The following is a 23833-nucleotide window of genomic DNA, read 5'->3' as shown; positions in this document are numbered from 1 at the left end:
TTCTTGTCAAATATTAGGCTTCTCAACTGTAGTTGATTTGTGTGAGCTTACAAGGGACCGTCTGGGAAAAGTAGAAAAACGTTTGAACCATATAGAGCAAAAGGAAAACATCAAACTGCAGTATTTATATATAACCCACATATAATAACAAATAACTTCGTAAATGTTGCTGCTTTTCTGTTGACATGTGACAATTCTGGGAAATATAACAGAAGTGGCGCGTTATTCCAACTACCTGATACATGTCAGCCAGTGACATTGTGTGTTAAGGTACCACCAGTGTGTGTGTGTGTGTGTGTGGGAATGAGTGGGTGTTGGGATGTTTTGGCGTGTACCATATGCTGGCCTAAAGACCTGAGGGTAACAGTCTTTACGTTTCAGAAAGCTTCAGAAATGGTCGGACACAGCGCCCCTCCAATCCGGAGTTGGCAGTTTGTAGGGGAGGGGCTTTCTGAAGCTATTTAACCATCCGAAGAACAGTTATGATGGCGAATACTGGCCCCAAAAGAGCCTATACAGTAGTGGCTCTGTGAGGCTCTAAGATCATTGTAAAGTAAACCTGACTATTAGAGACCAAAGTTAAACCAAAGTTAAAAAAAACATTTTCATTTTGAACTCTTTTGTCCTGTTTTGCTTTACCTTAGGGAGTCAGTTTTAGTCACTGTCTTTTGTTTCATTTGTTTTCACCCAGGGTTAATTAGCACTGGTTCACCCTGAAGTTGTTGCTTCTAATATTTGTTCTTTCTGGTGATAAGAAATGACCTCACTTTATGATAAGTCAGTGTTTTGACTTAGTGTGGAGTATTGGGGTTTCCTGACCAACCAACCAATTGACATTTCCATCCCTGGAGCAATGATAAGAGCTATTCACCAACACAAACAACAGATCCATAAAAATCAAATGAATGGGGAGACATGGCTTCTGAAAAGCTATCTTTTAGCCTGATTCACTGACTAACATGCAAGCCCACTTTACTGACACACCTTAGGCTAAACATCTAGATTAGAAGTGGGTCAGGCACCAAAGAGGGGGGTCATTAACCCCGACTCTATTTGACTCTCTAATTTGGCTCACTTTGAAGAATAGTTACAGCCACATCCTCCTCTTTAGGCTACACCGTAGGCCTGGAACATTAACCCTCAGACCCTGAATTAGTCTGGCCACATCTATAAGGTAGCTATTGTCCCAAACTTTCTTTGTTTTTTTTTTGTGTTTTTTTACTGTGCCCAGTTTGTCGATGGGAGGAACTCCAAGAACAAATCTTCAGGGATCCCATGGGAACAATATGCTTAAAATCCGTCCAATAAGATTTTTTGTCTGTATTTTACAGGTTACAGGCTTCATAGCCTAGTAAAAAGCATTTTTCCCACGGCTGTAGTTTTTCATTTTCTCGGCTCTCTAACTGGAAACCTCCTCGCCCAAATCTTTTAGTTAATTTGGCAGTTAGACTTGTGTCAAGAAGAGTTCACCAGTCATTAGTGTACTTGTGAGAAGTTCACTCCTCTCCAATCTTCTCTCCGTGTGGTGGGAAAAAGCTGCATCTGTCTCTGTTCTTCTCAAATAATGACAGGTTGTGAGACTCGGCCGTCATTAACATTAAACATGGGCGGGATTTCTCTGAGGTCACCAGGGTGTCGACCAGTTCTCCAGAGGGGTTATTTTCATCGGTGGGATTCTTGTTTGCTGTGATTCACATATACCTTTAGATTTATGTGGCGACAGTGTGTGTGTGTTGGTGTGTGTGTGTGTATGAGATCAGACTATATAGGGATTCTTTGCACAAGCAACATAGTTTCTAATGATGGAAATCCCAAGCATATATCACCACAAAATTCAAATCATCTGCTCATGTTTCTTTTCAATACTGCTTGTTAAAGTCAAGAAAAAAAGATGACTCAGATATTGTGGGCTACACTGTGTGGAAAAGAATGTGTGACAGTGATGGCAGCACTGTATTTATCTGCATTTGCTTTCTACATTCCTGCATGTACGTGCACAATTGTCCTTCGCGACGGTGATAGCGAACAGACAGTATCTCTGGCCTCGCTCTCTTTCTTTTCTCTCTCTCTCTGTGGCCACACACATCAAACGTGGCGTGCTCTCTTTGTTCTCTCTTTGTCATCAGCTCCTAATGGGCACGCTGCTTTGATGTGGCCTGCTCGCTGGTATTGTCTCCAGCATGTCTTGATCAGTTGTCCATTGATCTGGGAATGAGGGACATGAAAACAACTGGAGCAGAGACACTGGGAGGAGGGAAACTGTTGTATCAGACGCTATATTTAACCAGCTGCGTCTTAATGCGTGTCATGCACTTGAGTCTTTCAGGTTAGACTTATGAATATGTCAAGTTCAGTCTTAAAATGAAAGCTAATAAATAGCAACATCATTTTGAGGATAAAAACCACAATTGCAGACACAACATGGAGGAAGGTGAGAGTGATGAATTTGTAGTTATAAGATATTACAGGTGCCATTTACAGTATGAGCTATGATTAAGACCCTGTTTCTTCTCATTCAGTTGTCTAACAACAGAAAAATATATAAATGAGAACAACTGGCTTCACTGAATCACAGTATAGGTGACCATGGAGAGCAGGAGGGGGCAGAACAGAGGTTTAGGCTCGGTGCACACAACTACGTTTTTGTTTTAAAATGCATCTCTGTTGCTGTGTTTTTAATTCCTGCCAGAGTTTCTGAGCCTAAAAACGGAGAGTTTTTGAAACATTGCTGGCTTCGTTTTAGTTATGGTCGTAGTCTGGACTGGCAAAATCAGAGACCTTTGGAAACGCCCAGTTGCTCCCTGACTGGGTCTAATCAGCCTCGACTACCAGTGGTGAAAGCAACATGAGTAATGAATAACAAGTGTTGCAGACCTTAGTGTCTTTGCTAGCAGCTGTTGTGCAGTGAAATTCTGCAATTTTCTGCAACTACTCAGCTGAGTACAACTGCAGAGCAGACAACCTGCTTCCTGGTTACACCAACTCGCACCAACTTGTTGGCTGTGATGCACAGTTTTATTGTTTACCAACTGAACACACACGTTTAACCATTTTCAGATTGTTTCAGTATTTCAAGTTGAACAGAAAAACACCGGTGTATCCCAGCCTCTTCACATGCAATAAGCATTTTCAGGTTTAGCTAGCTTAGCCCAGACATAGTCTGAGAAAGACACAGTTTGGTTAAACTTCTTGCATTCAAACCGCTGTGGAGCTGGTTTCATTTCTCATTAGACTAACCCTCAAAGGTTAATCCACACTGGGGTATTTCTTGCGTTCAAACTGCACCAGAGCCCATTCATTTAAAATCCTCCATGAATGGTCATAGTTGGCTGATACAATATACTGTCACTAGCACTAGCAGTGCACCCTTATAACTCTTACCACAGCACCCCCGAGCACGCCATCACTTTTAGATCAAACACGCCTGAAAGAATGCAGTCGTCTTATCCTTCCAAGATATGATAAAGGAACGTCTGTTTTTGTGGAGAACAGAAGAAGAGCACATCTCTTTGATGGACCAAAGCACCAGTTATAAAGCTTATCTCTCACACACACACACACACACACACAGGCCAGCAGTCTTGCTGGGTCCTGACCATAGCACATTGATGTCTAAGGCTGCTTTCTCCTGACTGACTCCAAGGTTATTGCAGCGCACCATGGAAGCACAGGATATTTGACGGTCCCCTGCCAAAGAAAGAGCAGAGGGGGTGGGGAATGAGGGAGAGTTGCCATTGACAACTCTGAGATCTCCAAAGTGACCATCTGAAAATGAAAGAGAAAACTTATTAAGGGAGAATGGTGCAGGAGAGGCCATGGGGCTAAATCTGTCACAGCCTTTCAGGAGAGGGACAAGGGCAGCTCATGACTCCAACAAGTATGGCTTGTACATGACTTCTACAGTTGACCTAATGAAGAATAGTCAGTCTGTTGAGAAGAAGCTAGAAGTTGGGGTTTAATCCGTAGGGAAAGAAAATGCACACAACCAGCCTTCCCAATAGAGGATGAATCATACGGCGCAGGACAATGGAAAGAATATTGAAGTCGTCGTGGGTGAGATCTGAGCTGTGATGACTCAAGAAGAGTCACCGGGATACAGTGCGTGTCAAATGTTCTGCACAGATGAAAAATAAACACAAAGACGAGAAAAGACGGGGGGTGGGTCAGAAGGAGATGAGTAAGAAGCAAAGTCAGAGGGTTTGAAGCGCAGCATCAGCAGAGAGATGTGGGAATTACATTCCTTCAGTTTCTGTTTGCCAAATATTTAATGGGAGGAGGGAGAGGAAAAAAAAAATCCTTCTCATCGATGATGGAGAGCAAGAAGATGGGGGGTAGACTTTTTTTTCCCCCTCTAAAATAGGGCCTCACTCCCTTTATGTTTGGTATTGTTTGTGTGCATTTCCTCCTATAGCTTGGGCAGGCTTTGCATGGAGGGCAGGAAAAAAGACAGCAGCCCGACAGCCTTTGATGTTCAGGTTTTATGGTCCCATGTCAACGCATTGTCTGTTAAGTCCTTTTGTTGTTCCTCGGCCTAATTAAGACCTCAGAGCGACTTGTTGACTCCACAAAGACCCTTGTTTGGGGAGGGGGAGGTGGAGGGTGGTGCATATGTTTCTGTGTGTCGAGCATGTGTGTGTGTGTGTGCATGTGGGTGTGTCTGCTTTGACTGAGACGGAGCTTGAGAGACATGCTCAAAACAACACGCACACATGCATTACCAGGCGACGTACAAAAGCATAGGCTTTGACATAAGAAAGGAGGCATTCATTTCATGTTTGAGAGCCTTTTAAGTGCAGAAGAACTTATCTCTAGCTGCAGTCACGGTCAGAGTAGCAGCAAAGAGCACTTACTACGCGCACACACACACATGCAAACATGCAGTGCGTTCTGAAATTGCATTTGTGCGTGTCATTACACACAGTATATATGCTCCAGATGAGTGTGTGTCGACATGGGGCCGCAGGCAGAGCATTTTTTCTTCCACATACATTGGCAGTAGCACCACCTTTTTGTTTCTGCCATCTTCCTCTGCATCTCGCCAGCAAGACGCATCTGGTGACATCAGCTTGCTGTAAATCCACCTTCACACAGACACACACACACACACACACACACACACTGTTTCGTGGCTTACCAGCTTAACTTTGATGTCTCTGATACCAACAGATGGCTGAAAGGTCACCTGTCTCAGAGACATACTGTACATGAAACAGAAGACAGAAAGAGCACCAGGGAGCAAAGGAAAGTCCTGCTCACTCATAGGAGCTGTTCTTATGATGTATTCTAATTCAAAAAAATGCTCTTAGAAAATGCATAATACTGCATCTTGTGTTGGAATAAAGTCTGTGCATTAATAAACATAAAAGGTGGGCTAGCACTTGGCAGAATGAAAGAGTGGTGAACATTGATGAATTGAGCCACAGCATCTCTCAGCTCTTGCACCGAGAGTACGTCCACACCACTACATTTTTGATTTAAAACAGTGTTTTGGCTCTGTATCAGAAATGCTCTGTGTCCATACTAACGCACCTGGAAATGCATACATACATGACCATTCATGTACACTGGGCACAGGCGAGCTGGTGTAAACAGGAAGCAGATTGTCTGCTCTCAGTTGCAGCTGATTAGTTGCAGAAAACACTACGAACGAGGAAAGCGAAGGCAGTTGTAGCGTTAACATGCAGGATTTCACTGAACAACAGCTGCTAGCAAAGAGAACAAAGTCAGTAACGCTTGTATTTTGTTACTCGTGTTGCTTTCACTACTGGTAGTTGAGGCTGATAAGACCCAGTCAGAGAGCGACCGGGTGTGACTGTGTCATCGTTTCCAAAGGTCACTAAAACGCAACCCTGGAGATTTCAGACTAAACAGGATCATCAGCGTCTCCAAAGCTCTCTGTTTCTGGGGCTTGAAAACTCCAGCAGTGTTGACGGGAGGGGAAAACGTAGCAAAAGAGATGGTAGTGTGAACATAGCCTGATTCATGCTCCTCTGACCTTCTGACCCCTTGTGCTTAGTATTTACCTCCTCCATAGACACACTCTTGATGATCTTCATAGCAAAAATGGGTTTTACTCAGAGTTGAGGCCTTTCAGAGTGATTCAGAGGAAAGTTCAGAGAGGTTTGAAATTATAACTTTAAAAATGAAGTCAGTATGTATTTGTATTTGTTTTAGCATTAAAACCTGATCAGACCTCAGGTCAGAGCTTCTCAACACTGGCACTGGGCCCACAAGTGCATTTGTTTTTCATGCAGACAAAGAAAAAAAAAAAAAGAAATCCTATATTTGTATGTGAAAAATACCAAACACTATACAGCATCATTAATCAAATCAAAATATAATGCAACAGTAAGCCTCAAATTCCCACAAGCATTTGACAGCTCTGTAACTGCTGGGGTCCTGAGAATTTTGCAACCTAAAACGAATGTCTCTGCCTGCCTCGCCTCGGTTCTTAGACCTGATTTGGTGCACTTTGTGTGCATGTGACCATCCAGGTCTGCAACTCAGTATTTGTGTATTTTCAGTCACTCGGACCAGTGAAATCCAGTCACTCAACAAAATCTCAATCCGTGTTTTCTCGTCATCAATTTTCAGTCATCATCATACATCATGCGAGCCTGCTGCTGTCACACGCGGCGTACCCCAGGACATGTTTCAGCATTTTCTAACAAATAAACCGAATGAGCACCAGTGCACAGCACACAGAGTGCCTCCTTGAAAAAGCAAACACGAGTGCATGCCATACACTCACTGTGCACGAGTTTATGTGTGTTGTTTGCATCCAGTGGTTCCTGTTTCAGTGTATAGCTCCGTACCAGTGGGTTTTCCTTTGTGTTGACACAGATGTGCTGCTTTGAGACGAGGGACGTGTGTTTCTGGAGGCTCCTCTCGATGCAAACTGAGTCTGGTTTTCTTCTGTCTCACTTTGCACCAGGTTGCAGAGTCGTAATTGTGACCGACAAGGCTGGAACAGATAGAGAGTGGTGGTTAATCTGTGTTGATACGTGATGCTATACGTTAAATGTGTATTTATGTGCACGTGAATGCACCAACCTGTCGACGTGTGTGTGCTCTCCTGTCAGGGCCCACATGTGTTTTGCTGTTGCATGGTACACACATTCTCCATGGATGCTTGAATGCAGTTAGGCCCAATTAGACTATAGACTAGGCTTGGAGCGTGCAGCCTTCTTTGTTTAGTTTTTTTTTTTTTTTTACGCAATTTGTCCTCCTACTCCATGACACATGAAGCAGATAGGTAACAGGTAACAGTTTGTCCAAAACAAGCCACTTCCCATTTTACTGCAAGGAAACATCTGTAGACTAAACCATCAGTGTTTTTCCCTCAGACCAAATCAGTCTCTCTCTCTGTCACAGGTTGTCCCACGCCCAGAGATCAGCAGTAAAAGTCCTCCGCAGGATGCAGTACTTTGTGGCCAGGAAGAAATTTCAGGTAAGCGACAGGAAATCCAGAGGAGGAGAGAGAAACACAGCAACGTTGGGAGACGGAGAAGTAAAGAGAGAGACAGATTTAGAATGAGAGTGTTGTGTGTGTGGTGTGTTTGTGCGGTTATACAGGAAGAGGAGGGAGAGCCCCCAAAGGCATATATCAGCTGCAGCGCTGCTGTGCATGTGTGTACGTGTGTGTTTGTGTGTAAATGCCTGGAACTTGCACCTGCATGTCTTCTTTGTGCTCACTTCAGTTCAGGCGTAGTATCATGGGAAATCTACTAACCTGTCTCTGGGGCTACAGTAGGAATTCACTTACAGTACTGCACACACATGAGTGCACACACGCGCACACACACACACACACAGCGGGACATGGCCTCATGTAACACTGAGGTTCGCAGAAATCTGTGAAAAAGTTCTAGTGCAGTAAAATACTCCAGTTAACAAAACATAATCATGTTTGAGATACTTTGCCATCATTTTCATGCTACATGTTATTGCAGAATGGTTCCTACATTCGTACCGTCTCCGAGTGTTCTATATGTTTTCAATTAAGGCCTAAGTGATGTCAGCTGCAGGGGCTATACTTTGTGTATACCATGGATACCCTAAAGAGTTCACTGGGTTCTTCCTGACGCTGCTTGTATCAACGTCACACTAAACAAAGCTGTGAAAGGACCTTAACACGGTCGCTTTCTACATGACCATGCACTTGTCAGAGCCTCGCACACACACACACACACACACACACACACACACACACACACACACAATGAGTTAACAATGAACCCTTTGCACCCAAGGGGGTTGGGGATGTTTTTGGGGACCGAGATACAGAGGCCATGGTTGACAATGGCTTTTGTGTCCCTGTGTGTGTGTTTTGTGTTTTTGTATATATATGCGTGTGTGTGTGTGTGTGTGTGTGTGTGTGTGTGTGTGTGTGTGTGTGTGCGCGCGCGCACTCATGGATCCACAGCAAGCACGGAAGCCCTATGACGTGCGAGACGTGATCGAACAGTATTCCCAGGGTCACCTCAACATGATGGTCCGCATCAAGGAGCTACAGAGAAGGTGGCGTCTTTGATCTTGTTTGTGCTTCTTCTTCTGTCTCCAACTGTTTTTTCCACCTTCTGTTGCACCATTATGTTGGAAACCACCTCATATAGTCAAAGAAGTCAGAATGCAGAACATATCTTTTCGTCTTAAGACAAAATAGATGAAGTTAAATCTACAGTCTTCATTTGGCCATGTGGTCAGCTACCATTTTCCCCTTGTGTGTGAAGTGTCACATTGAACCATTTTCTGTTTCTGTTTGTCTGGCCCAATGTTTTGCCCTGAACTAAGCCGTACTGACATCAGGTCAAATGAAGACAACAGAGAGAGAGAGATGGCTCCATTACAAATTTCCCTGTTCAGTTTTCAGTCCCTCTGAGACCTTTATTATACTCCTGCAGTACACTTTGTTATTGTTCTTACTGCTCATCTGACTGACAGGAGAATCACTGCTCTCTGATCTGCTGCACCATGAAGTTCAGTAAAATCCTTTGTCCTCTTCCCAAAAGTTTTCTCAGCATTTTTTTTTAAGTGATTGTCTGTCTTCTAACCACACAACGCTCTCCCATGAAGGAGGTCAGTTAGATAATAAATTGGGTCAAACTTATGTAAGTGTGTCACCTGGACCTCATTACACCTAGTGCAGTAATTCAGCTGAACCATGGTAATGCACTGTGAAATTTCTAAACCATGTATCACTAAATCAACAAAAGACTGATGTTTTTTTTTCACTGTTTAATCAAATTTACATGAAAAGCTTCAATAGAAAGAATCATAGATTCAAGAATCTTTTATAATAACAATTCCCGGGAATTCTTCTGTGTTTTTCATAAAATACAAGCAGTTGACAGATATTTTTGTGAACATGAAAAAAGGACTTAAACCAAAATTTCACAGAGAAAAACAAATAAAAAAGACAACGTCACAGTACTGGCTACATCTGACTTTTCCAATAATACAGTGACTGCTTTGCATCAAATGGGGTCAAGAGCATAAATGAAGGATAATTAAAGACATATGATTGCTGTGATAAAAATCCACCCTCAATTTAAGGTGATGAAAAGAAGAGAGTGGCTTTACAATGCGTATTGAAATGCCTCCCCTGCTTCAGTAGATTTATAGTGGACTATCGGCCCACATGGTCGAGTCAAATCTCTCAAAGTGGTACTGTTTATTTTCAAAGCTTGACATCTCAATATTACATTCATTAATTTGCCCCTTTAAAACCTGCATGTGGGTTTTTTTTTTTGTTTTTTTTTTAAAGCAATTACAGTGCTGTTCAAGCTGACGCCATTTGTTTAGTTTTATTGGCACTTTACTAAATTGGCTTATATTATTTTACTGTTTGGTTCATGAGCTGGAACGAAGCACTGGCCAGTGGTTTTACCTTTCTCAGTCTCATTTCTTCTGTCTCTACCCCCAGGCTGGACGGCACACTGGGAAAGCCAGGAATGTTTCTTCCAGGTAAATACGCAGCAAACACAGTCTACATCTGATAGACAGCCATCACTCCTCACTCCATCTCTGTGTTTATAACTCACACACACTCGAGCTGTGCCAGACTAAATAAGAGAGACAGAGAAGGTCCCTGATGTGTGTGCATATCTCTCTGTTTGGATGTGGGTGTGTTTAGGTGTGCTGCTTGTTCATATGGGCATGTGTTAGCAGGTGTGTGTGGATGCACATGTGTGGATTTACTTCAGAGTGTGTACATTTGTTTTGAAGTAGTGAGAATCAGTAATAAGTTAGGAATCAGTCAATTAGTTGTCTGCTAATTAAGTAGATAACTGCCATCAAGTTGATAAGTTTTTTAATTATATATTTTTGTCCATTTGATAATGACATAAATATTCATTATTTGTGAAAAAAAAACATTTACAGTCAGAATTGCATTATGTGGGTCTGCTTTCACAGACCTGCTATGAATGGCTGTTGTCCCATGGTTAGAGAAAATACTAACCAGTAGGAGCTTTATAGTGCTCTACAGGCAGGGTTAAGAATGAGAATGTCATCTGCCTACAAACTTAGCAAGCTACTTAGCCACATTCAGTGAAAAAGCACAAAGATATGTATGAGATCAACTTGATAGATATGGAAAATGCTAAATTAAATGCTCCCAGCAATATTGCTATCACAGCCTCGCTTGAATTTTAATAATGAATTACTAAAAAACAGCTCTGGAGCACAGGAAACACAGTTTACCCAACTTTCAATCTGAAGAATGGAGTTTACTCATCTTTTAAGGTCACATAACTCTTTGCTTCACACATCACAGTAGAGGACTGTAAACTGCCACTGTGAGTGGTACCCACAAAAGCAGCAGAAAATGAGTGAACGGGTCCACAAAGAATAGTGAGCCTTCAGGGCTCTTACTGTAAATGTTATGTTTGTAATGTGTGTAACATTAATCGATCTGAGTGTGACGAAACGTACTTTTCTGCTTCTGTTTTTATGTCCTTGTGGTTACCAGCAAGAAATTCAGTAGTAAATTCAGTAGAGTAGTACGTTGCACGAGCATTGAAAGTTTGTATGTGTTTATGTATAAAGTATGTTTTATTTTTTTTTTTTTCCTGATTTCATTCTCCAGGAAAAGGAGAAGATAAAGAATACCCAACTATTGGCGCAAGACTGATCAGGCTAGAAGATAAGGTAGGCACACTCCTGCTGCTGTGTGTGTGTGTGTGTGTGTGTTGTAAGAGAGATAAAATGATTAGATTACACTTGGTTCATAAACAGAAGTATGTGTGTGTGACTGTGTAACTGTGTGTTTGTGTGTGTCAGTGTGTCTCTACCTGCTTGTGTCTCTGTTATCAGATGAATGCGTGTGGTGGGATCTCTTGATAAGACCATGTTGTGGCTGGGTTCAGTCAATCTGTGCCAACGTCAAACACACAACTCCTCTCTGTGCTCCACCTTATTGTCATCTATTCAGCGTTTATGTTGTACTTACATTTCTGTTCTTTCTGGTTTGTTTGGTTTTTTTTTTGTCCTATTTCCTTGTTTTCGAGGAGGGGTCATTTTGATAATTTTTCCATGCCAGCCCTTCTCTTTCCTGTCATCCCATCCCAGGTTAGTTGGGTGTTTATGTTTCCATCAGGGAATATTAGAGAAGTGGTGGCATTGGGGGGGGGGGGGGGGGGCTAGAGAAAAGTGCAGTGAGGCATAGCCAAAAGGCAACAGCTGTGTTATGAAGCCCACGGGTATAACTAGGCGTGTCCTGTCTCATAGAGGAGCGGGCACAACGTGGTGCCAGCATGATGCCGACTCTGGTACCAGTGTGATGCCAAGATACACATTTCCCCTGTGGGGACTGTTGTACCAGTTGGACTGGTGTGTGAATGTGTCTGCCTTCCTGTCTGTCTCGATGTCTGTCCGTGTGCAAATCAGGGTATGGGTATGAATTGAAATGTGTGTGTTCGTTTTGGTGTGTGGATACGTCTGCTGTCTGTTTGTCTGACCAGGTTCGGAAAAAGAGTTTGGAAATGTGTTTGTGCACTCAAGCATGTTTTTGTTTTGTTTGGTTTTTTTTTCTCAATGAAACTTGCTTGTTATGTACCTACATTACTTCACCTCACAAAAATGTGAATCATTGCACATTTAGGGTGATACTGTAGCTTCTTGTTTTGTTATTTCAACCCTGACACATTAAATAAGGTCCCGATGTTCAGAAGTGAAACAATGATTATATCTCAAAGCAGCTTCTCAAACCTCTTGTTCCTTGTCGGGTTGAGCACCAAACCTCCTAAACTAAAAAGCCGCTCCTCGGGTGCGCTAGATGTGGTCGGAGTGTTGTACCTCATGTAAATGTTTTTGATGTTTGAGCACTGGTTCAGAGTCTCAACCTCATGACCCCCCAACCTCAAGTAGTCCATTACTCAGCTGTCCTCAGACTCTTAGCAGTAGCTGTCCTCGGACTCTGTCTAAAATGCATAAAAGTCCATTTCATCATGGCTGACTGAAGCAGTGAACACAGAGGCCACTCCTCTGTCAGAAGCTCCCTCACCAGCTCTCTCCTGCCCTCATCTCTCATCTCTCAGCCATGAGAGTCTGAACTTCGGACAACTAGCAGCTGCAAGAAGAGCATCTCTGCTATCCAGGACACCATAAGATACCTAGGACAAAAAAGGATTAGTAACAGTAATATTATTACTGTTTTAGAAATTGTAATCCCTTACACTCATAACAGGGGAAAGTAATAATATTACAGTAATTCATTACTAATTAATGTGTTACTGCCCAACACTGGTACTAACCTTATAGTCAAGTTGTTTTCAAGTCTTACAATGAAAAACTCCTATACAATAGAACAATGCCTTCTGCAGCCACTTCTTTTCTATTCAGGTCAGCCAGTTCAGGATTTCCCCCACTTTGCCTCAACATTTACCTTCCCATCTCTGTGCCCTCATCAACACTGATGTTCTCTAACGTTTGCTGTTCTCAGATCCCTTTGTTACAGAGAAACGAGTAATGATCTTGAACCAATGTACGCTCTGAGCCTAAAGACCTCCCTCAGTGATTGAGTTCCGGCCCATTTGCTCTGGGCTACATGTTGTGATCGTAATCTCTTGATTGGAAACATAAACCTGCGTTCAGAAGTGCCTCTCTTACCTATGCCTCTCCTTCTTTCTCTCTCTCTCTCTCTCTCTTTCACTTCTTCTCTCTCCCCCCACTGCCTTGACATGTAGGCAAAATAAAACTGAGAGGTTGGTGATTGGGAAACAAATCAGTGGAAAAGCACTGGTGCAGGCTGCTTTTCCCTCCTAAACAATGTGGAACCAATCACCGTTCCCCAAATCAGAGCTACATGCATGTGCATCGCAACAAGCGACCTCTTAAGGTGGAACAGAGGAGTGCCAATAACCGCCCATCCTTCATAATTACTGTTTTTCTCACCTCAGCACTCGCCCCCTTCCCATCTCTCCTTTCTTGTTGTGTGAAATTCTTGTTTTGATGGTTCAGCACACCTGTTATATGGAAGAAGGGGCTTCCTTTTCCCCTCAGGCAGCAGGTGAATGAACCTGCCGACCCTCATTACTTGGTACATTCCCTTGTCCTCCCTGCACCTCAAAGCTCCATTAGCACTTTGCAGTTATTATTGTCTAGTCTAGATGAACTAAATATGTCTGCCTTATGTTTCTGGAAGGTGGTGATTATGTAATCACACTCATAGTATAATCATCTTAATTGAACACAGCATTTTTCTTTGTGCTCTTGGCTGATTTTCATCGAAATCTTTAATTTGTTACAAATTATATTCATTATATTTTTTCCCTTAGAAGTCTGATTTTGACACCAACATTGAGTTGCAGCAGGGATATAATACCTCATCCAAACATAACACTCAAGCTAAATCCACAGTGCTTGTGGTTAACAGGAGATGTGTAATGAGATAAAACACACAATTAATTAAGTTTGTTGTTGCCCCCGAGTTCAGTCGTCAATTGTTTGCGACGGAATCTCCAGCGCTGTCACTTTTGTTTGTTTCGCATCGCTGCATGTATTTCATAACGTTGTGTAAATTCTGAGTTGTGTCACCTCCTGCACGTTGTCCATAATAGTAAACCTAATCACACAGCCCTGGTGTCACAGTTGAATCGCTTCTGAATAGGATCTTTCCCAACAGCCCTGAGGAATTATTCATCAACTCTGTGCCTTAATGTTTGTGTGTGTGTGGGTTCGTGTGTGAATAAGAGTGTGTTCCCATGCCTTTTTCAATACTCACTCTTGGTCGGCCTCCAACTACATTTTTTATTTTTTTTTGACAAATTCCCATTTCCCTGTAAAACACCAGACATGGACCAGTCTGACTGCGCTTTCTGTCGCAACTGAGTGAGTAAGATAGAATCATTTTCTTGTCCAACCATTGTCAACACATCACTTCTAGATGAATTTATCTTTAGTGGGCTGAAGGAGGCTCAGGCATTGTGTGTCCTGTACAGGGTCAGACAGTGATTTATCACATGCAGACAAAGACACATATAGGTCTACGCACACATACACTCGCACACACATGAACATAGAGTTGATTAATCACCAATGTGTCTAACCCCACACTCTCGAGATTGAATTCTCCAGGAGCAACTTGGAAACGAAGATGGATGGCACTCTGTGACAGTGTGTTATCTTTCTGTCAGATGCACTCGATGAAAAATACCCAAACGACAAGCTCAAACAGTGGCCAGTGTCTCTGAGTGTCAGCGTGGCCTTTCAGGAAGGAGCTCGCTTTAGGATGAAGACGGCCCACTGCTTGTGGTAAATCTCTCCCAGTTTTATAGGAACAGGGTTTTTTGTCTCACAGCAATAGACAGAAAAGGCAGGGAAATTACAACAATATGCTTTTACATAGCCTGTAAATGTCTGAAAAACAAGCTTATGCTGTTTTTTTTTAATTCTGGCCCTATTTTTTCTTCTCAGCCATTTAAAAATACTGTTTTTAAGAGTTGTGCAGCAGCTTTAAACTGAAGTTAGTGTGTAGAGCTGGAGAGAGAAGCCTTTAATTATGTAGGAAGAGAAATTTGTTTTGTTCGAGGTTGAAAGATTTTCACAAGCTTGAAAAAATATTAGTTCACACTAAACCTTGTAAAGGTCAAATTTGTTATTCTCTGGCATTAAATAATTCAGTTATTAAACATAATTAAACTAATTTTCGAATAAGTCATTCAAAACAGTTCTTCAAATACATTTTGAAATATCAAATAAGTTATAGAAAACAGATGATTGAAATGTACTTCTGAAAATATTTCATGTGTCAACTTTAATGTACTTGCTGTTATCTGTTAAAATTTGATATTATTAAATAATTATACTTTTAATGACTTTTACTTTTACTTCTATTATTCATAATTCAAAGTACCAAAATCTTCAAATTAAAGGGAGGTTTTCTCTGTTTTTATTTTTCTGAATTACTCAAAATTTAAATCTGTGTTAAAACTATATATATCTAAATTCCTGATTGTTACATTATTGCGTACTAATCCAGACTTAACTTTACATAAAAGTTTAAATACTTTCAAAGAAAAGTCTGTTTCATGGTATAGCTCACTTTAAAAAATGTGAAAATCAGCAGCGAGGGTGCAGTCATACAGTTTCTGTTCCACAGTCAACATTTGGTCCACCACGATGTATAATGTCATTAAAGCAGTATTCAGGTGAATTTGGAAAGTGTAGAAAGTTGGTGGGTGTAAAACCATCAGCAGAGTCTAGTGAAGGAAAACATCCTCTAATGTGCCCTGCAGACCTGCACAGACATGTCTCTGCTCAGCACATCATTATTTGTGTTGCTCTAAGTACGCTACATGGACCATAGATCACACTCACTCTGTGGTTAGCTTCACTTCGCTATATTAGGGCAAATATACTGTTCTGTGTATGTCACGCTTATATCATGTGCATTAGCACCAGGCGTACGCAGAAGAATGCCATGCCCTGAACCTAATAGCATCTCAATTAGGTAAGTATGCTGTAAATTACAGCAAGGCCAAATACTGGGAATACTTGAGGGCCGAGACAGAGTGTTGTGTTTGTTAGGAGTCCATCTGTAAGGCATTTAGGGCCCCTCGTCTCTAAAAGCATGGCTTTGAGGGGGGCAGGAGTGTGTGTGCATGAGTGTGTGTGTGTGTGTGTTTAGACTGGTCCAATCCAGACCCGGCTGAGGGCTTACGAAATGAAGGCCTGGTAAACACACACGCACACATATACATATTTATATATTAGACCATATACAAAAATACAAGTGGATATCCAGACACACATAAATATACAAATGCAGTCACACACAAACACAGACACACACACATACACACACACACACACGCGCAAACACACTGCTGTCCATTCAGCAGTGCCTCAGCTCAGCTCTCAGCAGTGCTACAGCAAACAGGAACAGCTTCATTATCTCTTCTGCCAGTACAGGATGGGTGAGAGACTGAACAGCTGGGGGGTGAGCAAAGGTGGAAAATCCATTTCAAGCCTTAATTGTATGAATGATCTGCAGTGTGTGCATCAATAAATGGATTGTATCCAATCATGTTTTGGATATTGGCCATTTGAACAAGTTAAGCCTACATCAAGCTGTAATCCCTTTTTAGTGGCCGGGGTGTTGTCTGTGGCTTAAACTGCAATGTTATCTTCCATATGAAGTTTACGATCACAACAAAATTAATCCAAAGAAGACATATTTACTTTTAACTGAAACAGACTGTAATAAGGTAAACACAGTGCTATAGACCACATACAGAGATATAAAAGCTTTTAAAAGAGATGATTTTTTTTATATATTTGTACTTGAAAGATGCCTCAGAGTTCAGTGAGGTTCCCACTGTTCTTCTGTCATTCTCCATTGAATTTTTGGGAGAATGGTTGTTTTTCAGCCTTTTTAAACTCCCTGGAAAGATTCAGAGTATTTAAAGGTACAGTAGGGAAGTCTTTTTCTGTCTTCAGTAAAAGGAGAATGAACTATCTGCATAATGTGTGCACAGTTATGTTGGTATCCTACAGAGTACACTCATGCCTACCAAACAGGCTGCTTTGTGATTGCTGTATAAAAATTCATCAGGCAAAAACTAACACTCGAAAGTTCAGTTGCTGTTGTTATGTTTTGTATCATCACGTCATGTAGATGTTGAGTTCAGTGCATTAAATTGCAGCTGTTTTATTCAGGAACAGAGAGTTTAATGCTGAAACTTTAATTTGAATATTATTGCATTATAAACAATTAAAATTAGGACATTTGTATCCTGGAAAGTTGCATCTCAGTTTTTTAGTGGTCATACTCATCCCTTTTCCACCAAGGCAGTTTGAGGGCCAGCTCAGAGACGGTGTCTAATCTCAGACCTGTTCTTTCAACAGCTAAACAGCTGGTCCTCAGCACCAACACTTTGCTCGTCTAGAACCAAGAACTGCTTACGTCAGGGGCTTGAGGTGATATTATTGAGACCAGCAAGTCCAACTCAAACTTTGTGACAACCATTTTTAAAAAGCTGGAAATATTTTAAAATTAACATCAAAATGTTTGGATGGCACAGTCACAAAGCCAGGAGCGACACTGGTAAAGCGAGTCTGCCGTCGTTGTTGTTGTTGTTGTGCTTGGTGCTAGCGTTGCTGGGAAAGCAGAGATGTAAACAGACACATCAGTGACTATATATAAAGATGGACGACGCATTTCCACTTCCTCCCACTGGACAAATATGAAGCCAAAATATCCCACATCCCATCTTGTGCTGATTACGTCATTTCGCAGCAGTCAAGCTGTGGTTCCGAGGTCCCACCCATATGCCCACCTGACTCAATCGTAAGCACACACACAGCTGTCAATCATGATATCACGCCCCCTTTTTTATAGCATCAAATACCTAATTAAAGCCAAACTTATGAGAAAAATGAACGCTTGACCATACATCAGTGTTATCACCTAAAATGACAGAAAGCGTCTTTGGGAAAAATTTATTTGACGTGTACTTTGTTTTTTTTTAGTTTAGTCCAAATCCTATCCACTAACATGGGGGGGTGGGGTTAATGACCTATACTGCAGACAGCCACTAGGGGGTGATTGAGATGTTGACTTCAGTTTTCCGGGGCTGATCATGATTTCCTTCTTTATATACTGTCACTGAGACGTATACAGTAACAGTAACGGTGGCTCTCAAGCCCGTGGATAAGCAAACCGCTTCAGACATTGAACCTACTCTAAACTGGCACTAGCACCAGCCCAGAACTAGCACCTAGGCTCATGTTGGTGCAAAGGGGCTAACTGTAGAGTTGCCCTACTCCCCCCTCCTTCCCGTCCTCTGGGTCATCGGTGTTGCTCTATTCATTCTTCCTCAACTCTTTCCCTTTCCCTCTGTAATTAGTGATGGTCACAGTCATCCACTGTCTGCCCTGTTCCTCCTGCTAGGGAGGATGAGTCTGCTGCCATCCCACCTCCCCTTGTCCAACAGTCTCTAACTCTCTAGCTCTCTCGTCCCCCTCTCTTTCTGTTTTCCCGTACAGACACCAGCCTGTCCCTCTAAACTCCCCTTTGCTCCTATTCCCAGCACCTCTCTGCCCCACGAGCACCCTGTCTGTTGTTGTGCTGTGTTTTGATATATGTGTGTATTTGGCTGCAGTGCGCTCAGCGGGGAGCCGGACTGACCGGGCCGGTCTAAACAAAGAGAGGAAACTTGGCAAAGGAAGTGCATGTATACACACACACACACACACACACATACACACACACACACATACACACACACTTACAAATCCTGGAACATAGAGCTTCAGTGCACTGGCCGTACTCTAACTGCCCTGTGCTGCAGACAAGCACATACAGTATCTCCCTGCATGTCTGGACTTGGCCTGTGATAGCTGCAGCACACAATAACTCTAAAACAGTTTTCCAGTTTTCCTTTTTTGATTAAATCTAGTTCTCCAAATCCTGCACAGGCTTCTTTGCACTGACCCTGGTTATACAAGTCTCTGCAGAAAAGATAGAGATCTGTGCAAATATACTTGTGCATCATTGTGTTCTGGCCGCAAGATTACATCGAAGGAAAAAATGTATTTATCCTAAAAGGATTTTCTTTGCGCTTTCTTCCTGCAGCAGGGAGGTCAGAGGTCATTGTCCACTACAGAACAGCGCCCCCTGGAGCTGCAAGGCTTTAAATATTTCCCTTGCAAACACTTCACTGGTCAGAGAATGCATTAGACCTTGTTTGGACTGAAATTATTGTGTAAAAAATGCAGCCTCATTCATTTCAGTGAGATGACCTTGCTGGTATAGCAGGGCCCCAGACTTGGAGGAGTCAAGCAAAGAAGGAAGGATCCTCGCATGAAAACCAGGGTAATATCTGCTTCAATGTAATGTAATGTTATCTGGTAACACAATTTGTTGGACAGTTAAATATGTGCAAGCATAGTAATCCAGGTATGACAACCTGCGTTATTCTGCTGTTTACTTAATGGAAAAGGTGACAGTCACAGTTGAGTTGTAAAATCCCTTCACACTGGATTTTGAGTTGCTGTGCAGTGTGTTGCTGCCTGATAAACCTCCAAAAATCCAATATTGTATTTCAGCTTCTTACTGGTACCTGTTGCAACATGCCCACACCAATGCTTCCCCCTGTGGTTTTTTTAACGCACTTTTTTTTTGCTCCTGGTCCAGCAACCTTCCTTTGACCCACTGCACCACCCTGCTGCACCAGGCTGAACTGACCGTTCACACGTTGACACTTCCCAGTGCTGATGTGGTATCTTTATAGTGTTGCGAACTTGATAGCATGCAATGCAAGGCGAGCGGGGTGCTCGCTGTGAGGTAGATAGCGCACCAGGAGCAGTGTGCTGTTTGTAGCGCAGCCCAGCAGTAAATCGTGTTTCAGCAGCGTGCTGGGGATGCAGCCCCTGGCAGCTCCCAGACGGCCTTTGGCTCTGGTTCCCTTCTCTTAGCGCCACTCTCTAATTTCAGAGCCGGGACCCTGCCTACTACTGTGTCTTTACCGCATTCCCACAAACCAGAGACGGACAGTCTGCCTGCATGTCTGGCTGCTTGCTCTCCATCTCACAGTCTTTCTCCCTTTCTATCTCTCTCTGCTTTTGTGTCTCTCAATCGCTCTTCTGCTCTCACTCCCTGTTTTTTTGCTTGCTGTCACAAACTCTCTTTTTCTGTGCCTCTTGGTCTCTCATTCCCAGAGCGTGCCCCTTCGCCTTGCCTCTGTCTCTGTCTGGTTCTGTGCCTTCAGGATTATAGGTCTGCAATCTCACTCACAGCATCTAAATCATGTTGTACACTGCCACTGTCTCTCGTCAGCTCTCTCCTCTCTCTCTCTCTCTCTCTCCCTCCCTCCTGCATCTCTGGAGCACCCACTGTGGGCTTGCATGTTGGCTGTAAATACCCATGCTACATTTCCATTTTAATTGCCCAAGTTTCTCAGGGCCCTGGGACATATTTTTTGCACATATATTTTATTGTCTTGGCCAAACGCCCCCACTGCTCCTAGTTGGGCCTGACCACTAATATACTCCTACATGGACCAGTTCATTATCAGCAGGGAGGTGTGAGCTTATTTAAGAAGGTTATGAAGGGGTCAATATACAGTTCATGAAACAGGGGTCTGTGTTTTATTGGGACCTGTAGTTCTACTAATACACAGTGCTAAGTAGCCCTGGTGCCACCCTACTTTTGAGTGCTATTAAATCAGTCTACTGCATGGAACAGTAAAGCAGCTGCGCATAATGCCAAACTGTGTAAATGACTCCAGAGACCATGAGTGTAAATGTCACTGCTGTTAATTCAAACTGGTACCTGGGGAACATATAATGACCAATAGGTGCATATGTGTAATACTGTAAGCATTGTATGCTTGTACTGTATGTGTGTGTGTTTTATGCAGATGTGTATCTCTGCTCTTCAACTAACACGCACTCATAAACCCCCATAAACCTGTAAATAAAAGCTGCTGTAACTGAAACATTAATTCACTCTATCATACTCTGACTCATTCCTGTGATGCCTGAAAGTGCTCCTGTAGTTTGTCTTGTTTCCCATCATGCTGCTCCCATCACCCTGCCTCTGGTACATCTGCCCCTCAGGGGGTGGGTGCTGAAGACTCAGCGACACATAGGGCTGGGTGTCAAACCTCAATACTTGTTGAATACTGATAAAAATGTTTTCTTTAGAAATGCTTAGGCTACGTTTTATCTCTACGTCGCATCTCTTTTGAGCACCTAAAACAGACTTTTGGAAACACTGTTCACCCTGTTTTAGTGTGAAAACTCCAGGGTTGTATTGTGGTCTCGACATGCAAAAATGGAGACCTTTGGAAACGATGACATAGTCACACCAACACCCGCTCCCTCACTGGGTCTTATCAGCCTCGACTACCAGTGGCGTAACATGGATAATGGGTTACAATCGTTACTGACCTTAATGTCTTTGCTAGCAGCTGTTGTGCAGTTAAATTCTGTATTTTATTGCTACATCTGCTTTGGCTGTTCTTCATTGCTCGTATTCTGTGCATTTTTAGCTTCCTATTTACTTTGGCTTTCGCATGCCCAGGGTACTTGAATGCTCATGTACGTATGTAACAGTATGGATGGAGTTCTGATGCGGAGAACACCATTTTAAGATGAAAACATAGTAGTGTGGGTGTAGCCTTAGTCCCATTCTTAGTCTTGTTCACTTAGTTTCTGATCAATTATAATTGCTAAGTTTAGCTAGTGTTTTATTTTGATGAAGTTCTTGTTTGATTACTCATGTTAAGGCAACATCAAACACTGATGAAAGGTTTGGATTTTTTAAAATAAATATATGAACCAAATAGATGTTGAGAAATTTCAAAAACCAAAATGTTGACTTCATTGTGGCACTAGAGGAAAAGTCAGAAGATCACCAAAGTCAGCGGGCGTCATCCTCTGGCGACGTGAATGTCCGTAAAAATGTTTATGTCAGATCATCCAGTAGTTGAGATATTTCAGCGTGAGCCAGTGGTGGACTGTTCGACAGTGACATTACCATCCCATTACATGGGAGCAGATTAAAAATGCTAAAAGGTGCATTTTATTATTGTAGCAGGAGGTCGTGCCATAGCAGGCTAGCGCCTTAGGTTCATGGAATGATTTTAACTAGCTGTTGCTAATGCAGCCGTGTTTATGACTGTGTAAGGAGTTGACTGGGCCACTTGTGGTTCAGACATTGGCCGTATGGTACTCTGAGCCCAGACACATCCCTCAGGCAACAGTGGGGCTGGTAGTGCCCATAGTAAATCATAGCGTATGTGTGTGTACATGCACACCTACGTATTTGCCTGACTTGCTCCATCCACTCTCCGCCAAGTCTCCTGTCGTCTCCCATTTGATTTAATGGCGTCAGGTTTTTGCTTAACACTTAACAAGCTTGTCTGTATTACACAGTGAGTTTTTTCTTAGTAAATGACTAATGATTTTATAGAAGTGTAACGGTGGGTGTTTTTCTGTACCTCTGGGGCTCTGCGTTTCCCTGTAGAACAATTAAAGTGGCACACCTTTCAATTGTGTGTAATTAACTTTGTAGTCCACACAGGATACGGGCCTCGCCTAGTCTCGTACGGTACAATGGATAAAATCAGGAAGCTGTTATTTGAGGCTGAATCAGTGAATGGGACCGTGAATGGGAACTGCATATTTACAACACTTTGAATGGTGACCATCAAAAAAAAAAAAAGGTCCCCCACCCTGTGTCTGTTGTGCAGCTATTGACCGATAGTACGGCCACAGGCGGTGCAGCTTATCCTGTCTGAAATGTTGTTATAGAGGTGAACAGCCATATCATCGCTCACATACCTGTCACACATCACCAGAAAATCTTGTTTTGGTGCCTCTGATGGCATCTTACAGCTGTAAAATGAAAATCTCACATAGTGACACTATCAAAGATAAAATAAAAAAGCATGTTTTGCAATCCTAGATCCGAGATAAAATGCTGATGCCATGCAGAGAGCTCCTGTGGAAGATTCACGTTGCTCTCTGTCAGTGGAGCTGGCGCTGTCACCGGCAAAAAGCACAAGACGCTCCAGCAGTAAGGATCAGGCCATTTCCATTTTTTGCTGTGGTTCAGGAGAATCATTGCTGGCTGTGATTGGTTCTGAGTGACACAGATAAACGCCTCAGTTGCTTTTCTGTATATGACCCTCTACCCATTCACCTCCTGAGGACCTTCCTCCCAGGAATCTTTGACGTGGGTCAAGTGGGAACAAAAGTAACCAAAAAAATGAGACAACGTGGTTGTCACAAGAGAAGTCATCTGCAAGTATTGCCTAATATGAACAGAATGGACATGTCATGTGGGAAAATAAACACCGGTGCACTGTTCCCAGTTCTGCTATATTTTGTGTGGACATGACTGACAACACATAATCACACAGTTCCTGCTGTGTTGTGAGTGTTTGCAGCATATTCATGTGTTTGTGTTTTGACTATTTGCACGTGCTTTCTTAAGTTGCAGTGCGTTGAGCTCTCAGGGCCACCGTAGGTAAAGGCAAAGATGCACAATAAACATTGAAATGTAGCAGGTTTCATGTGTGGAGGAGGAAGTCAGACAGATGTCCACAGAAAGCAGGAAATACGGAAGTACTCACAAACACGTTCTTCAGCATATAACTAAGATGGCAAATATGCAGATCAGTTTGATGCTATGCACACAGTTTTCTCTCATTCCAATGGTACTTAGGAACAGAGACATACACGGAGATCCTGGTAGACAAGCAGGCGGAGATAGAGCCTGAGAGAGACGTTAGTTTAGAGGTCTCGATACCCTCTGTCTCCTCATGACATACTGCTGAGGAGGAGGGAAGGCCAGGAGTGTCTGAGCTGAAGTCGGCCTGAT

At 42.6% G+C, this 23833-nt stretch overlaps 1 protein-coding gene across 3 annotated transcripts in view; it reads left to right on the top strand.

The window, feature by feature from the left end:
- kcnq1.2 (potassium voltage-gated channel, KQT-like subfamily, member 1.2) overlaps nt 1-23833 on the top strand; it is a 171246-nt gene that overhangs the window by 99565 nt on the left and 47848 nt on the right. For 2 of the 3 annotated variants that reach the window (XM_071493340.1, XM_071493350.1), the window contains 4 exons: nt 7375-7450; nt 8426-8520; nt 9926-9966; nt 11090-11151. In XM_071493340.1, the coding sequence (XP_071349441.1) occupies nt 7375-7450; nt 8426-8520; nt 9926-9966; nt 11090-11151 (274 nt within the window). The remainder of the gene's footprint in view (nt 1-7374; nt 7451-8425; nt 8521-9925; nt 9967-11089; nt 11152-23833) is intronic. The other variant, XM_071493359.1, reaches the window with a different exon arrangement.

This window comes from Trachinotus anak, unplaced genomic scaffold (genome assembly GCF_046630095.1).
Source record: "Trachinotus anak isolate AG129_WGS33_773 ecotype Australia unplaced genomic scaffold, CSIRO_AGI_Tana_v1 ptg000002l, whole genome shotgun sequence".
Taxonomy (NCBI): domain Eukaryota; kingdom Metazoa; phylum Chordata; class Actinopteri; order Carangiformes; family Carangidae; genus Trachinotus; species Trachinotus anak.
The sequence above is the reverse complement of the archived record's forward strand: the minus strand, read 5'-3'. Positions and strand labels throughout refer to the sequence as shown.